Source organism: Physeter macrocephalus, chromosome 11 (assembly GCF_002837175.3).
Source record: "Physeter macrocephalus isolate SW-GA chromosome 11, ASM283717v5, whole genome shotgun sequence".
NCBI classification, from domain to species: domain Eukaryota; kingdom Metazoa; phylum Chordata; class Mammalia; order Artiodactyla; family Physeteridae; genus Physeter; species Physeter macrocephalus.
Window position 1 is genome coordinate 152,166,715 of NC_041224.1, and position 17,860 is coordinate 152,184,574.

At 41.1% G+C, this 17,860-nt stretch overlaps 1 protein-coding gene across 3 annotated transcripts in view; it reads left to right on the forward strand.

Moving 5' to 3' along the window:
• The window catches only part of SIPA1L1 (signal induced proliferation associated 1 like 1), a 390,980-nt gene that overhangs the window by 327,059 nt on the left and 46,061 nt on the right, over positions 1-17,860 (forward strand). For 2 of the 3 annotated variants that reach the window (XM_055088569.1, XM_055088570.1), the window contains exons 17-20: positions 1,937-2,086; positions 6,744-6,868; positions 9,707-9,825; positions 13,078-13,520. In XM_055088569.1, the coding sequence (XP_054944544.1) occupies positions 1,937-2,086; positions 6,744-6,868; positions 9,707-9,825; positions 13,078-13,520 (837 nt within the window). Of the gene's footprint in view, positions 1-1,936; positions 2,087-6,743; positions 6,869-9,206; positions 9,270-9,706; positions 9,826-13,077; positions 13,521-17,860 lie in introns of all 3 variants that reach the window. The other variant, XM_055088568.1, reaches the window with a different exon arrangement.

Consider the following 17,860-nt stretch of genomic DNA (forward strand, 5'->3'; position numbering starts at 1 on the left):
CATGGCTCACGGGCCCAGCCGCTCCGCGGCATGTGGGATCTTCCCGGACCGGGGCACGAACCCGTGTCCCCTGCATCGGCAGGCGGACTCTCAACCACTGTGCCACCAGGGAAGCCCAAAAGTTACATCTTGACTTTGGCTATGGAATCATGTTGTCACTTCTTCGTAGATGCAAAAACATTTTAACATTCACCGTGACTATAATTCACTGGCTATTACTTGTTTACCCCAAAGAGAGCTAAAAAGTCATCAGGCCCCCAGACGTGGCATTGGCCCCAACCCCGTTCACATTTCTGCTGCCGTCTCCTTTCCTTCCATCTTTCTGTAGCACCTTCTCCTCTTCGCAGTAAGAAAATCAAAGTGCTGCAAAATGAACTGTTTTTAAAAGTTTCTCTGTATTAGGTGCATCTAAAAGTCAAACTCTTAAAGCAGAAAGGAGTGATTCATGCCATTCCTTAATCCTTACCTCGTTTTCTTTGTAATCTACTCCTCCCATTCTTCCCCCTCTCCAGTCCCCTTCCAAGTACTTCAGAATAAGCAGTGAGAGGTTTGGGAGATGTTTTAATAGAAAAGAAGGGATAACAGAATCACAGCTGATAACAGGTTTGTCGCTGAGGAAAGAACTGGGGCTCCCAAGTCAGATCTGCCACGTGGGCATAGACAGATTTGGCGGGGGGGGGGGGTGTCATATTTTTCGGTGCCTGTCCTTATTCTTTTTCTGATAGAAAAGCTTCTCGGCGTGATTTTATTTTGCCTTCTGTCAATTTCTGTATCTGAAGCCCCATCCTGCCCTGCTTCAGAAGGTATGTAGGTTTGCTGTAAAAAAACTGCCATGTTTCAGTGAATCAGGTTCAGTCCCAAGCCTTCAAAACTTTGGCTTCAGTGTAAGACTTTATGTGCAAAATCGTCTGACCCTCCAGACCCCTTGCAAACTGTCTTATTAAGCACAGAAAACCCAGCCTTCTGTAGGGGGCAGAGGACAGTGGACTCAGAATCAGGAAGCCTGGCTTATTGAAAAAGTGACTTTGATTCCCCTCCCTCAGCTATAAAATGGAAATGACCTGCTCTGCTACAAGAGCCAGTGATCTGTGCCAGCATTCACTTCGGAAATAAAATATCATTGTTATCAAGATTTAGCTGATGTCTCGTCACAGTCTTCAGGCTCACTTGTTAATATCCCAGGAGTTGCCCCAATGCCTATTTGAGTGGAGAAGGTAGAGGGCAGAAAATCACGTCTCTCCTAACTCCAAAGCTCTGGTTTCTGTGTCGAGCCAGTCCACAGGGTGAGGGATCCCTAATTTTAGAAAGCGATGTATTGTGGGCTACGTGGAGCACATCTCTGCTGTGTTATTATATAAATTCAGTCATTTCAGTGAAATTCAACAACTGCAGTTCTAGGCATGTTTCCATGGAAGTTTTTATATGGTGATGCTACTATCAACCAAATGTATAAACACTAAATAGCAATATCTGAATATTCATTCCAGACTTTGAGTAATAAAATTGGAAAACAAAGAAGCATACAAAGAATGTACTGGTCTCACTGTGGTCATATACTCTGAGAGAGCCAGTGGGGAAATCAGAATTAATTGCCATATTAATGTCACTGGGGCTCATTTATACTTTGCCCTGCCATACTACGAAATTGCATAAGCAGTTCAGCCCTTGAATTCTGGCAGCTTTTGGAAACATACATGTTTTCTTTTTTTCCCCTATTATTTTTTCACGCCCCCCACCCCCTTCAAGGCCGTTTTCCAGCTGTCCCCTTAGGGAGTAGTTTTATGGGGAAGTTTCTTTTGTGAGCTTCCAGCTGGCTTTATTTTTATTATCTCCACGAAGTGGCTGCGTTTGTCGCATTTATATGTTATCCATCATGCATTGCCTTGGGATTTTCCCTTTAAATTGTTGACTTCACGTTTTTGGTTTGCACACACAGGCTGTCTCCTGGTTCAGACATCTATGTGACAGTCTCATCCATGGCTTTAGCAAGATCCCAGCCATGTCGCAATTCCCCGAGCAATCTGTCTTCATCCAGCGAGACTGGCTCTGGCGGGGGCACTTACAGGCAAAAGTCCATGCCCGAAGGGTAGGTATGCCGGAGTTGGCATCGCTCTCTCTCATATGTAATTCAGACGTGTAAAAGAACTTCCATTCAGCCAGACTGGATCAGTTCACAAAAGAGCAAAAGGGAAAATATGGTTAATACTCCAGATTAAAAAATGTTCTCACGGCTGGTTCAAACCACTTCTTAGGAAGTTTATCATTCTTTAGTCTCAAGGACTCAATGGCAAAGAAATCAAATTACATCAGTTCCTCCATTATATGTATTGTCTAGTTTCATAGTACAAATTTTGCCACTTCTTAAAATTTCCTCCGTGAACTCAGTCGTATACTGCTTGCACTGGGTGGAGTTTGTATTGATGTTAAAGTAGGGGAAATGTTCATCATATCCAAAGCTAAAAGTGATTTTTCTCACACTTTAGAAATCTGTGATTTCAGCCTGTGGGTTGTTTGGGAGTTTTTCTCCCCATCTTTTTTGAAAACACTAAACACCCCAAAGTAACTGTTTGCTTCTGACCAGACTCACAAAGTAAAAAGCTAAGTGTCCATGATTGAAGAGGCTACTAAAAGGTAAAAAAAATTGGAATGTCTGAAGCTGGGAAGTAATTAGCAGCAAAACATCACATGACACACATAAGCTGACTTTGCTCAAAGGGAGAGTAAAAGAACCATCACCAGCTTCCTGCTGGGATACCTCTGGCGAACTTGAAAAAGAAATTGAAACCACTGGAAAATCAAAAATGGGGTGTTTAAAAAAAGGATGTTTCCTGTGCTTTGTGACCACCTAGAGGGATGGGATAGGGAGGGTGGGAGGGAGGGAGACGCAAGAGGGAAGAGATATGGGAACATACGTATATGTATAACTGATTCACTTTGTTGTAAAGGAGAAACTAACACACTATTGTAAAGCAGTTATACTCCAATAAAGATGTTTAAAAAAATTTTTTTAAATTTAAAAAAAAAGGATGTTTCTATGCCAAGTTTTCCCTGAATTATTTTTAACAAATGCACGATTTGTTTACTTTCTTGAGATTTTACCGTATTACAAAATAATTATGCTTATGAGAATACTTTCATAATGGATATTTTTTATCCTATAGTATTGTGTTGGTTTTTACAGCTAAGTATAATTTTATTCATGTTTTTGCTAAATGTTTATGTTAGCAGAAAGTAAATCACAAAAACCACTCTAAAATATACTTCCCTCCCCACCCTACCACCAAAGATTCCCTTGGTAGCGTATCTAAAATGCACATTTCTTATTTTAATTACTTCAGTGACAATTAGTAAAAAAAATTCTAGCTCTTATTTATGAGCCCCTGCAAGAAGTTTTATGAATTAAGTATTATTATTACCCCACACCACAAGCCCAACTAATTCTTTCTTTTTTTTTTTGAAACATCTTTATTGGAGTATAATTGCTTTACAATAGTGTGTTAGTTTCTGCTTTATAACAAAGTGAATCGGCTATACATATACATATGTCCCCATATCTCTTCCCTCTTGCTATTTCTTGTTTTAATTAGTAGATTTTAAATGGCCTGGTTTGACTTCAAAAGTAAGAATTCACTGCAACTTCAGTGTTAATACAGCAATAAAATATAAATGAGCTAACAACCACAACAGAATCATTGTTTGCTTCTTCTGTCCATTTTGGTATACACTCTCAAGGCATGCCAAAATGTACTTTGAAACGTTAATTTTTGGTGAATATTAATGTTAGAAACGTTCCCAGTGTTCATGCTACATACACTATTTTTTTTAATGCAGTGGTAATTATTTGACTTGATATTTAATACTAAACCTGCCATAGGCGGTATTGAGGGTTTTCCCCATTGCTTTTGAGGTTACCTGGTGATTATTTACTATACTGTATAACATCAGTTTTACCTGGGGTGAAACTTTACAAGAAGATACTGATACAGTGTTTTCCTTTAGATCCCAAGCAATTGTTGTGTGTATCAGTGATGCAAGAGACATTGGTGTTCACTGTCTGATTCATATGCCTTACTCGTGGGCCAGGTTTGATCCTAAAGTTCACACTTATCAAGGGAACAATCATTACATCTACTCTGTAACTTAGCCCAGTAAAAATAAATAGGTACAGGGTGACAGTGAAGCAGGAGTGTATGGAGTCTGCTGCAAACTCATCAATGTTAAACTTGGAAAAGCTCCAAAGTGTGAGGTAATAACCACAGGTCCGTACGCACTGATCGTACATAAATGTAATCCGCCCCTTTGTTGCCCTCTCTGTGCTTCAGCAGGCTCAGTGTCTGCTTGTACGTGGTGTGTGCTGCCTGCTCCCTGGTGTTAAGGATGTTGAGACCATCCAAATCAGTTGAGAGGCACAGTTTCACAGGCTGGTTAATAAAACCTGCTCTGCTTGAGTGAAGGCGGAAAAGGCACCTGCACCAGTTTAGGATGGGAATGAGAGAGAGTTAAAAAGCAACGCTGATGAAAAGACATAGCGTCTGTTCCGCCATCCTTGAGATGTGTTTTGGGGCCACATACTCTGAGGAATGTTGACGAGGCAGGGCACATTCAGAGGGAGGGATGGACTGGGCAGATGCGGAGTTGGAGGTCACGGTGTAAGAGTTGGAACCGCGGATGTGCAGCCCACAGGTGGGCATTGTGGAGGCAAGGAGGCCGCCATGGCTTTCTCCTAGCACTCTTAGACGAGGGATTAAACTCGTCTCTGAGGGCAACTGAGCTCAATCAGTGAAAGTTATAGAGAAGGAGTTTCTAGCCCATTATGAATGCATTTCATGTATCAGCCAAATGATTACTTAAAAACTCCTTCAAGTCTGAACCGTGACTCCTATAGTATTAAGTGCTCCTCCAAACAAAGGGACAATGAAGCTCTTCAAAAAGAGGTAGTGTCAAATTAGAACAGGTTTTGTCTGAGCTCCTCAAGGATGGAGGAGCTTCATAGCTTCATAGCTTCATAGCCCTGATGTCCTGGCATTTACTAAACTAGGAGTGTGTGTGAGAACCGAAATTAAAAATTCATTGGATGAAAATGTTTTTCAAGGCAAAGTTGAAAGACAGCCTTACTTTATCATTTCTTTAAAAGCAGAGAGCCAAAAAAGCATTTGACTTTAAATTCAGAAGTTTAAAAAGTTCTCTTTGGTTTCCACTGCTACCAAAAAGTAAAAGCAAGATTCCGATCCACTTCTTTGATCTCTGTGGCTTTTTGAAAAGTCTTAATTTAGTTAGTGCACATAGCTAAATAACTAAATAGGATATTTAATACATAGATTTAATAAATCTATTAAATTATTAAATTTAATTAATCTATTTAATAAATAGATATTTAACTAAATAGGATAACTAAATAGAATAGGATCATAGGACCAGTTTGAGGATATTCATTCTCCTAACCTAAACAAGGACCCCACTTAGGGAGGAAGTGGCAAAGATCATAATAAGTGAATCCTTTTTTTTAAATGAGCCCTTTCACTGAAGTTTTCATAAATCAAGGTTTTTGTTTGTTTTTAATGATGGAGGTAACTTTGTTTAGTGAGGTGTATGGGTCAAGTTTGTAAATGACAGTCATCTGTGCAAAAAGTAATGAGGGAGATGTTGTAGTAGGAGTTTTACTAAAATATTTTTTAGTTTCCCTGCTTTCCAAAATGCTTTTATATAGATTTTTCTCCCTGGATCCATATAAGAGTTGCCATGACTCTGGGTGGAGAAGCTGAACTTGGCTTCCAGCCTTCCTCCTCCTAATCTCCTGTTCTTTCCAATACACCCCTTGGTGGTTCTGCCCACACATTTATCAATTTGTAGCAAAGAAGACACGTGTCACATGGATCAGTTAATTCAGGCCCTTTTGTGTTTTATTGTCTAGATTACTCATAAATTCATTAGTAACCACACTCAGATTTGTAAATTTCCACATGAATTTTTGAATTTTATACTCTGGCCCTTTTTCCTGGGCTCAGTCAGTATTTCCTTTGCTGATGTTACTAATCAAGGCATATGCTTTAATTAAGCCTATATTATATTGTGAGTCTACACAGGGAAAATTAAAAATGGGCTCATTAAATAGCTAAACATTCTTTCCAGAAATAGACGTTTGCCTTTATATATGCCAGTTTACCTATTTCCAAATTGCCTTCCTAAAGGCGATTTAAAATTTATACATTTTGGAAGTGGTCCCTATGTAATGTAAATGACAGCGATCTTTGTTTTTCAGACCTTAGAGTAAGTGCTCAGAAAATACTTGTTCCAAGAATGAGTGCCTTAGTGATTTAGCAGATAATTGAGTTAAGAGAAAACCCTGGAATGTGCCAATTGGACGACACTAACGGAACACTAGGGTGGTGACATTTTTCTTTTGGGTGTGAATGACAGTCTGAGCTTAGCTACTCAAGGGCCAGAAGATTTTTGATTTCTTACTGCATATCTCTTAGGTTGGCTCGGTCCTAATGGCCCCTGCCCTTGTTGACAGTTTACATACTTAGCATACATACCTTTCTGAACAGAGGGGTGTATACTGACCATAACATCCACAGTTCCAGCATCCATGTACACATGCACGAGGATGAGTACGCAAGGAAAGAAATGTAAGTAAAACTAGTAGTACCTGTCGTTAGAGTTCAGTTCATTACTCCCAGGACTACCTTCCCTTATGGGTGAGGTCCCTGATGTTGTCTTTGCCTTTGGGGAAATCACCACAGGTTTGGAATAAGCCGCAGATCCCCAGCCTCCATCGACAGGCAGAACACCCAGTCAGACATTGGTGGCAGCGGGAAATCCACACCCAGCTGGCAAAGAAGTGAGGATAGCATTGCCGACCAGATGGGTAAGTAACTAATTCCTACAAAAAGCAAGTTGCTTTTATACTAAGGTGACTTTGGTTACCTTTGGATGATGTCATCAAGGCATTCTGTTCTATAATACAGCCCTGGGTCATAAATGGGAATGAGCCTTAAGTCTCAGTTAGCTTATGTATAAGTGAAAGCAGCAATTAAGACCTGAGAGAAAAGTCAAGGAATTCTAAGTAACCCAGACTTTAAAGACAGAAAGGACATAGGAATTATTTTCAAGGTTAAAATGCCAGAGTACCAAGCCACATGTGTCCTAAGTATCTCCCTCCCCCCTTGTTTGTTTGTTTATTTGTTTGTTTTTGCCCAGTATAAGTGCCCTGGGAGATTAGTTGGTATTCTTAATGTTGAGTTAAAAAAAATTTTTTTTAACTATGTGCAGAGAAGGAAAGAAATATAATTGTTCTTTAGTCACTTCTGTAGCTTGGTGAGAATGTCTTTCCTCCCTTTATATGCTTTTTCCCCTGGCTCTGCTATTAAGCTGTCAGCTAAGGAAATGTCTTAGGATAAAACAGCTGGAAGGGAAAGATTTGCATGAGTGAGCCTTCCTTCGGGTTTCTGGCACATAGCCCTTCCCTCTCTCTCTAAGCAGTTCTACAAGATACCAAAACACTAGTTGATACAATAAAATTTTGCCATGAGCAAGATTAAGTTTCAACACAGTAGCACCAGGGATTAAGTATCAACACAATTGATACATCAGGGACTAGAATCTGGACTGTTAGGGTTTTTTCCCTTTATCTTATCTCTAGTAGCTTTCCCATCAGAGTACCATAAAAAGAAGTAAGTTTCAGGGCTGAAAAAAGATCAGCGTGTAAGGCAAAGACCGCATCATTTTCTCTTCTTTGCAAATGCATCGTTTTGTTCTGTTTTAACGACTGTGCCCACGTTCCATGCCTGGGAAGGGCATCCTCAGTGCAGAGGTTGGAGCCAAGATGGGGCTCCCAGCTGCTCAACAGGCGGTCAACAGAAAAAAACAACCCGTGAACATGGAAGGGAGTGGAGATGCCTTCAGCTAAGATAGGAGTTGAGGAAGAGAAACGAAATTCTTAGGTTCTGAAGATAGGCTTTGTTCCGTCACTTCGGTGAGATGTGCCTCGTTGTTGAAGCCATCTGTCATTCCCCACTCTCATCCCATATCCCAGCCTGCCACCGAAAACCTGAGCATATTCCGATCCACTGTTCTGCTCTTGACAGAATGCTTCAAATCCCCTGTGTTTTGATACTGTTGAGAGGGTAACGACATGTGAACAGGATCCCTTCTTCCATATGACTTTAGCAGCTTTTTTTGGCTCCTAGTTGCAAGCTTTGAACAAAGCTGCCCTCGAGCCTTTGTGCACTGTTCAGGGCCCCTCTTCCCACTCATGTGAAGTCATGCGGGGAATGAAGCCGTATCTTGGGACTGGAAAGGGTGATTACAAGGTTTGTCCTAGACCCGTATTCATTCTTTCACATAAGCCTTCCTCTAGTCTTTTTTTCCTTGCATCCACTTTAGTTTAGCGGCATCCACGTTGCATAGATGAGTCTGAAATGAATATCGGTGAACCTTTTTAACACATTCATTCATCCTTTTGGTAAGGTATACCTTTTTTAAAAAACTAAGATACCCCTAGAGCCTTCCAGAGAAGCCTTTTTTTTTTTTTTTAACCAAGGCCTTTCTCCATCCAGAATCTAAGGCTTCAAAGAAAATGTTCAAATAAATTTTTATAACTTTTGATATTCCAGCATTCCAGAAGGATAACCCAGCCCTTTCTGCCTGGCACTTCAGATGGAATCTGGGGCTTTGCTGGTATAAGCCATGCTAGGAAGGAATGAAGACAAATAATTGTTATGTTCTCATTCCTCAATACACTGTATTGAGTGTATAAAGGGCTGACCTTCCTACACTCAATTTGTAAGAACACAATTCTCTAATGACCTTCAGGTCACTGGTTGAAAATGTCAAGCAGATTCTTATTTGTTAGCCAGACCCCACCTGTCTTTGTCCATAAGTGTATGATAAACTGATGCCCAGGGGAGATGTGGAGCTTAGCTTGCTTAATTGGCTCACTCATCTCAGTGCAGTTTGTTTTTCTGCCTCTCTGCTTTTGAATATGGTTGAGAGTCAGAGTCAAAGAGTACACTGCTCAGTCCTGTACGTGTTAGGAACGGTGTTGCAGAAGTGCAGAATTGTTGCCGTGAGCTCTTAGGTGTGTTAAAGAGGCTAAATCACTTACCTTTCACCTTTTGAGCCCCATCTTGAATGCCAGTGGAGTCCAAAAGGAAGCAATTGTTTTAAGTAAACTAGTTGCTGTGTGTCTTTTCTGTTGTGCTTAGCTTACAGTTATAGAGGACCTCAGGATTTCAATTCTTTTGTCCTCGAGCAGCATGAATATACAGGTAAAATATTTCCAAAGTGTCATGGTAAGTAACACGTGATTGCATCCATGCCTGTCTAGGTAATGTAGACCAAGCGAGGTTAGCTACACTTTGCAATGAATGAATTTCATAAATTTAATCCATGTATTTGAGACTTTCCCCCCAAACCAAAAGCTGATTCCTAACTTTGCCGCATTGTTCATGGCCTCTGGTTTGGTGGTACTTGGCTATGCTAATGTGTATGATGTGACACACTGTCACCAGCTGCAAGCTTTATCCATCAGCCACTTAGTTTTTGACATGCTGTCTATCATGTAAACTTTCAACAAGCTTCTTGCTGAAATTCCGAGTTTGCTGGCCAGTGAACTGAGAGGTGCAATGGCAAGCCGTCTTCATTTGTCAACCTGTGCCAGTATCTGTTTAGTGCCTGCACCAGAATGTCCTGTTCTGTATTCCAGAGCCAACGTGCCACCTCCCAGCAGTATCAAAGGTACTGCCAGCTTTCCGAGAGAGCCCCGGTGGGAGATTAATGCGTCAGGATCCGGTGGTTCATTTGTCTCCAAACAAACAAGGGCACGTAAGTTCACTGTAAAATAATAAAAATGATAGATTCCTAGCCATGTACCTTTCTTGCAAGGTGAAAATGGTACCGGTCTGCTCTCTCTTTCTTCCACAATGTCAGAGAGGAAGTCATCCTAGTAGAAGATGGACATTGGCTGCCACAGCCCTGGAAGTTCTACTGCCAGTGGCCTTAAGCTTGCTTTGAGATAAATTGAAATTCCTCATTGGTATGCACCTGCAGATTTGGATAGAAGGCCGTGTGATCCAATCACAAACAATCCTAATGTCTGGAATAGAAATGTGCTAGATATAGATTTTATTTGCTTACACAGTTGCCAGCATGAGGTATGTATGGCTGGAGCACGAGTCAAGGAGACAGACAGCTTCCTGACAAGCCCCCCTACTGCTTCTCTTATCTTCCAGGGCTACATACATTTTTGTCCCATTACCATAGTTATAAACAGTTTCTTATCACTTACAGGTGGAATTGGGAAGAAGAGGCTATCCTTTCCTCCCTCTTTAAATTCAGTTGATTTCCTTGGTCTGTCTCTTCACTGGAATGTGTACTTATATTCATGTCATTCTATAGGATGAGGAAATACTGTATTTCATATTCACTAATTTTTTTTGTGTGTGTGTGTGGTATGCGGGCCTCCCTCTGTTGTGGCCTCTCCCGTCGCGGAGCACAGGCTCCGGACGCGCAGGCCCAGTGGCCATGGCTCACGGGCCCAGCCGCTCCGCAGCATGTGGGATCCTCCCAGACCGGGACGCGAACCCGGTTCCCCTGCATCGGCAGGTGGACGCGCAACCACTGCGCCACCAGGGAAGCCCCCATATTCACTAATTTATAAGATACTCAGAACTTTAATGAGAGGGCCCAGTTTTGCTTCAGTGAAATGAATATTGAAGCTTAAAGAGAGCACAGCACGTTCATGAGCGTGCTAGGCTGTGGGAGAGAGAGTTATTGATGAAATGTGATGCTGTCACAGTTCCACTTGTAAGTGCTAGATTACCCTAGTCCACCTGTCAAATTTCCCCTCCTTCATTAACAATTTTTATGTGGAATACATGGTCAAATAATACTTTGGAAAGATTGGGTTTGATAAAATACATTCTTAAAGTTAATTTCACCTGTTTCTTCTTAGTTTTTAAAATTTGGCTAGAACACTTCAAATTCCAGATGTGGTTCAAGTTTTATCTCCATATACATCTGTCCTGTACTTTACACACTCAGCACATCCGAATGCAGACGGGTCACGTTGAAAGTGCCCAGTAGCCACGCATGGCCGGGGCTAGCAACTTCTACAGCCCAGGTCCAGCGCTAAAGAGGAAATAGGAAAAATAAATGATGGCCTTATAATGCAGAAGTTGTTATTGAGAAAAACTAGAGTAGCACCAGTAAAGTAACTGGGATTGATCCTTTTTCAAGCGGAGGAGATCTTTCACTTTGAAGTGAGACAAGATGGTCCTCCTGTGGCCCTCTCCCCACAGCTGGTAAAGACACACACTCAAGTCTTTTCTCTCCTTTCCTCTCCATCTCCATCTCCACCAAGTATCTGAACTTCTGGCCCCCCTCTCATTTAAATATCATTTTACTCAGATATCTTTTGAAATTGTATTTCTTTGGTTAGCCATAAAATGTTCTTTCTAAGCAACTGAGCCACTGTGCAACAGGGGTTCTGCCCACATTTTTTAAATTGAGAGATGATTCATATACCACATATTCACATATCATAACATTCCCACATTTAAAGTGTACTGTTTAGTGGTGTTTAGTACAGTCACAGAGTTTTGCAACCAGCACCACGATCTAACTCCAGAACATTTTCATCACCCCAGGAAGAAACCTGTATCCTTAGGGAGTCACCCAACCTCTTCCATCCCCTCCAAGCCCTCGACAACGGCGAATCTACTTTCTATCTCTATGGATGTGCCTATTTGACATTTCATATGAATGGAATCATACAATATGTGGCCTTTTGTGTCTAACTTTTTTCACATAGCCTGTTTTCAAGGTTCATCCATGTCGTAGCATGTATTAGTACTTCATGTCTTTTTATGACTGAATAATTGTGTGGATGTACCACATTTTTTTAATCCATCGATCAGTTGATGGACATGTGGATTGTTTCTACTTTTTGGCTATTATGAATAATGCTGCTGTAAAATTCATGTAGAAGCTTTTGCGTAAACATAGGTTTTCATTTCTCTTGAGTAGGATTGCAACGGTTTTTCCACAGCAACTGCCGCATTTTACATTCGTACCAACAATGCCCACCATCTTTATTGTCTGCTTTTCTTATTAGAGCCATCCTAGTGTGTATGAAGTGTTATTTCATTGTGGTTTTGATTTGCATTTCCCTAATGACTAATGATATTGAGCATCCTTTCATGTGCTTGTTGGCCATTTGTATATCTTCTTTGGATAAATGACTATTCAAATCCCTTGCCCATTTTTTTATTGGGTTATTGGAAACACAGAGGTTTTTAATTTTGATGAAGTCCAGTTTATTGTTTTTTTCTTATCATTTTTGTGCTTTGGTGTCATATCTAAGAAACCATTGCATAATCCAAGGTCATGAAGATGTATACCTATGTTTTCCTCTAAGAGTTTTATAGTTTTAGCCCTTACACTTAGGTCTTTGACTTTTTGAGGGTTTTTTTCTATGTGGTAAGGACCCAGCTTCATTCTGTTTTGCATGTGGATATCTAGTTACCCTAACACTGTTTGTTAAAAAGATTACTTTACCCCATTGAATTCTCTTGGCACCTCTGTGTAAGTTTACCTCTAAGCACTCCTTAGAAAGCTGTCTCCTAAATAGATGCTATATGGGGAAAGAAAAGATGTCTTTAAGAGAAAGTCTTATATTCTGCCTTCTATTTACTCTGATCAGTAGGGTCTTTCTAATTATAAGCCCTTTGGAAGTATTACTTTCTATTTTAAGATTAAGATATTGAAGACTTTAATGACAGTTTAGGTGGTTTTTTTTTTCTGATTAAAATTCTCTCAATACTATCAATACTTTAGCATAAGCCAAATAATGAGAAATGGATTCTAAAAAACTAAGTTTCCAGCACTGTCTGCCATGGAATCTTCTGAGTAGGTTTTTCCAGATACCTCCTGCCTTATTTTTGTGTTCACAGGAGTTTTTGTGTCTTGTGAACCCCCTAATATTTAGACACATTTCACAGGGTCATTCCCCCGTTATTTTTCCCTGCTGTTCAAGAAGCCAAGCCTGTAGTTATGGAAAGCCTGCTTCCCTTGCAGTCTGAGAGCCACTACTCAAGCCACTCCAGCAGCAATACGCTCTCCAGCAACGCATCAAGTGCCCACAGCGACGAGAAGTGGTATGACGGGGACCGCACCGAATCCGAGCTGAACAGCTACAACTACTTGCAAGGCACCTCCGCGGACAGCGGCATCGACACCACTTCCTACGGCCCTAGCCACGGCAGCACGGCCTCCCTGGGGGCGGCCACGTCGTCACCACGCTCGGGGCCGGGCAAGGAGAAAGTGGCCCCCCTGTGGCACAGTTCCAGTGAAGTCATCTCCATGGCAGATCGGACTTTAGATTCAGAGAGCCACGGCATGGACCGGAAAACCGAGTCTTCCTTGAGCTTGGACATCCATGCCAAGAGCCAGGCCGGCTCCAACCCTCTGACCAGGGAGAACAGCACGTTCAGTATCAATGACGCTGCTTCCCACACCAGGTAACTGGCCCTCCCTGCTGCCCCTCCCACTCCTGGCCTCCCTGCGGCCAGTTTCCGGCCTCATCCCATTTCCCTTTGCTCAAGAGTGTATAAAGAAAGGGTTTTTTAATTTTGGTTTGTTTTTTTTTTTTTGCACAGTGACAGTTATTTTTATATATTTAATGCCTTTTATTTACCACCCAAATCCTTTATTCCTACCATCCTAGTGCATTATTTTAAACTGTGGGAAAGGTTTGCAGATTTGTTCTTCATAGCTGTATTTGATTTTATGAAAACGCTCCTAGCTGCATACCAGCATGAGAGAAGAATTTGGGCATGTGGCTTCCAGCTAGTGATAGAGAATATAGAATGGGACAGTCTTTTGAAGACATTAAAAGAAAATCTTGACCATATTTTTAAAAGGAAGGGGTCTTTTCCAAGACTATTATGGCATCATTTACAACGCTGAACGCATCGTTCACACTGCCTCTCTGTCAGAGAATGGTCGCTTACCCAGTGTTCGCACGGCAGTTTGTTTTCAGTAATTGGCTCCTGGCAGTCACGTGGTGGTGGTGGGGGGCGTGTCCAACAGGAAAGTGTAGCTAAAATTAGACACAGCCCGTCCACCTTTCAGAAGAGAAAAGTACACATTCCCCCGTATCCTTGGAGATCACGGTGATAGGCAAAGTAAATACTATTTTTCATTTCCTCTTTTGGATTTGAGCCTACAATCCAAAGTATAAGATCCATTCTTTTAGGGAGGAAACATTGCATCACTATCTTTTGAGGCCTGTTGAGCTCTGTGGTGGTTTCTCCTTTTAACTTTTATTGTTGTCAGTTGATCAGCTTGTATGATAGCATCCAACCAATCTTCCAGGCTTCTTTTACTATCATGCCCTCAAGAAAAGTAGCAGAGAAGTTGAGTTTAGTTTTACTTTCTAAACAGGAATCCAGGCACATAATCTGTTAGTAAACCCCAGATAATCTTAATGAGAGAGGACATCCTTGACTTAATTTGGATTTAACTTGATAAGTTATATATTCACTTCTCCCATTGTCTGTATTGTTACTGATAAGATTCTCAAGCTTCCCATTTCGTTTCCCTGGGTTTTATCTCTGTTTACCACTACCACATTGCAGTAATAAAAAGTGATGGCCACAGGTCTGGAAACCGCATGGCCTCCAAGCAGAAAGGCAATTGGGAAAGTCATCTCAGGATTCTTGGGTACCATGTATCCAGTTACCTTTCCATAATTCAGAAAATAGAATGTTTGGTTCAAGTGGATTAAGGAAGTGTTTGGAAGACAGAAAGCCGGGCGTCAAATACCGTAATAATATAATATAGACGTAGAATCACTTGACACAGAGTTGTGCCACTGGCTTGCTGTTTCTGGCACACCCACCATCTCATTAAGTATGGCCTGTGCATTGACCCAGAACATTTTTCAGTTCACAGTGGTTCCTCTGTGGTTTTCAGGTTTACCTTGACTCCTAGATTTGGTTTTCTGTTCTTCATTTTGAAAGGAGAATGTCTTTTTCGAAATGATACTCCATCTGGGGATGTATCTCTGGTTTAATTTGATGGCAGAAGAAAGTCAGTCATAGAAGTCTTGTCTCAAATGACATCACCACGGAGTAAAGTTGAAAAGAGCTGGGCCTCTGAAACCAAAGCACAAAACATGGGCTGTGCCATCTCACAAATCTACCAAATCCCAGGGGATGTACAAAGTGCCCTCTCAAAAGTCAGCACCTGGGCTTGCATTATCTGAATATGCTGACTGAGGCTGCCTGAAGGTCTTAAAGGATTATCCACATTTTCTGCTTCCAACTGACCATGCAGAAATCATTTAAATCATCATTTAGAAATAATTCTTCTGTTGAAAATCAAAGTTGCTAAGGAAGAATGTGGCCTTTCAGGGAGGATGGCCAGGCTTCCCACCCACTGATAGGTTTTGTCACATTCATTCGTGACTCTGGTAACGGGGATGCTTTGTGACTTCAATCTGTTGATCTTGGAAGAGTGAGCTGGATAATCAGAGCTTTAGCAGACTTCCTTTTCTGGAGGAAAGGGAGACTTAGCCACCAAATGCACATTGCTAGAGAAACTAAAATCACTGCAAATTAGAGCATTTGTTTCCTCGGAAGACAGGAACAGCAATTAATGTGGAGATCTATTGACAGTGCATAAAAGAGCTTGTACCTGGGACTTGGTGACAAAATCTAAGTTACAGTGATTAAGTTACACTGCGTATTTCTGCCTGGGCTGTGTTCCTACTTCCTCTGTCCTCCAGTCTCCCTGTTGATGATTGTGCAGGTTTTTTTGTGGCCCCCCCATGAGAATTGCTTAATATAGGTTGGTAGTTATATAGGGTTGTTATATTCGGATGTCATTAAGAGGAACCATACACATTGAAAGCTTTCTACAGTTAAAAAGTCTATTAATTGCTCTAAAGTGTTACTCCCTAGAATGTATTTTCTATGAAGCTTGGGAATTTAGGGAGAGATTTTTTAAAAATTTTTTTGTGTGTGTAATGGCTGTTTCACTTTCAGGTCTTAAACCACTCAAAAAAATGATCTGTGGTGAACATAGGAGAGGTGAGGATAGTTCCAATTTTAGTATACTGCTACCAGCTGGGTTCATTTTTGTCTTAGAGTTCTGGCCTCGGAAGTAGGCAGTGTGTCCGTTTGTGTGGTGACCAAAGACTTCCTTAGCTTACAGAACTCTAGTCCTGCTGACCAGTGGCCATTGCTAATGGCAGAACTAGATTCAAGATCACAGATTATAAAGCTAAAGGGAATTCCCTGGCGGTCCAGTGGTTAAGACTCCACACTTCCACTGCATGGGGCATGGGTTCCATCCCTGGTTGGGGAACTAAGGTCCCGCATGCCACACAGTGCTGCCAAAAAAAAAAAAAAAAAAAGCAAACAACCCACCTCAGGCTTGCACATATACATCTTGTCTGTAACATCCTGACCTGACCTGTTCAAATGTCCAGACTTCTGCACGCACTCATTACCAGCCGTTCTGCTGCTTCGTCTTGCTTCCTGTAGTCTCCCTCAGAGCTCTGGTGCCAATTAGTACCCACTTATGTGATCACATACACATTTTTACTACCCTCCAATACAAAAGGACTTCTCATCCAATGTGTTCATCCTAAGCACCTGGGCATAGTATGCAGCACTGTAAGCATAACAGATAGGTGTTCAATACACCAGCATTATAGGTGTTCAGTACATTTTGATGAACAAATAGGAATAATTTCTTCCTTTCTGTTCCCACTTTTTGCCTGATGACTCAAGGTCCCTACTAATAAACCAGTTTGAAAATAGCATAAATCCTTAACTCCTGACTGCTCTGGAAAACTACCACTACATTTCAAAGCTTACTGTATAGACCTGTCAGTATTTGCACAGAGCTCTAGTGCTTTTATATACAAGTTTATGTAGAAGAGTGTACCTAAAGTCCTTGTATGGCATGAGTTTTTAGTTAAGTCACTTCTATATAAGATTTTTTAATCTGTAAAATATAACAGGGAGAGACTTTATAACAGCTTATCTACACATATCAATATCTGGGTATAAGTTGGTCAGTGTCTGACATTCACTAGAGGGGATGATTAAAGGCCAGGAAAAATGCCTGCCCACAGATGTTAGTACAGTTCAGTTTCATGAATGTGCTTTTTCTGGTTGACTAATAGTTAACTATTTTCTGGCTGACCTAATAGTTAACTATTCATGGCAGAAAAGCTGTACGTTTCTTGAGAGTAGGGGTGAAGAAGGACTTCTTATATTCAGTTTACATGGAACAGTAAGGAATGCCTCAGGCTACTCTAGTGTACTGACTATGTATGTGTGTGTGTGTGTGTGTGTGTGTGTGTGTGTGTGTGTGTGTGTGTTAGAGCTTGTGAGTTTAAATTTTGTTCTCTACCCTCTTTGGCACCCTGGGTGAAAAATAGGCCTTTCTTCTTTGTTTAGAAATTATTCTGTTGTCTTTATCTGTAATGTTTCCCTCTTAAATCTCTTCTGCCTGGGATCTTTTTAAATTGCTAATGATTAATTACCTCTCTTCTACATTTTTTTCTTAGGGTGAGACTGTTATTTTTCTATGTTTTATGGACTAAGTCAGACTTTAAAGTGAAGCCTCTACAGTTCCCCAGGACTTCTCTCCAACATGTGGTTGGCTCCACTTGTCATATGTTTATGAATTGTTTTCATTGGTAATTTTTGCTTTGTTGCCCTGGACACCGTGAACATTCAGGGTTCCATTTTATTTTGCTTTTACACATCAGGACTCCAGGTGATCTGGCCTAAGCTCTTTTGCCCCATTTCCATTTCTTCCAGCTTATGAAAGTGGGTGATGA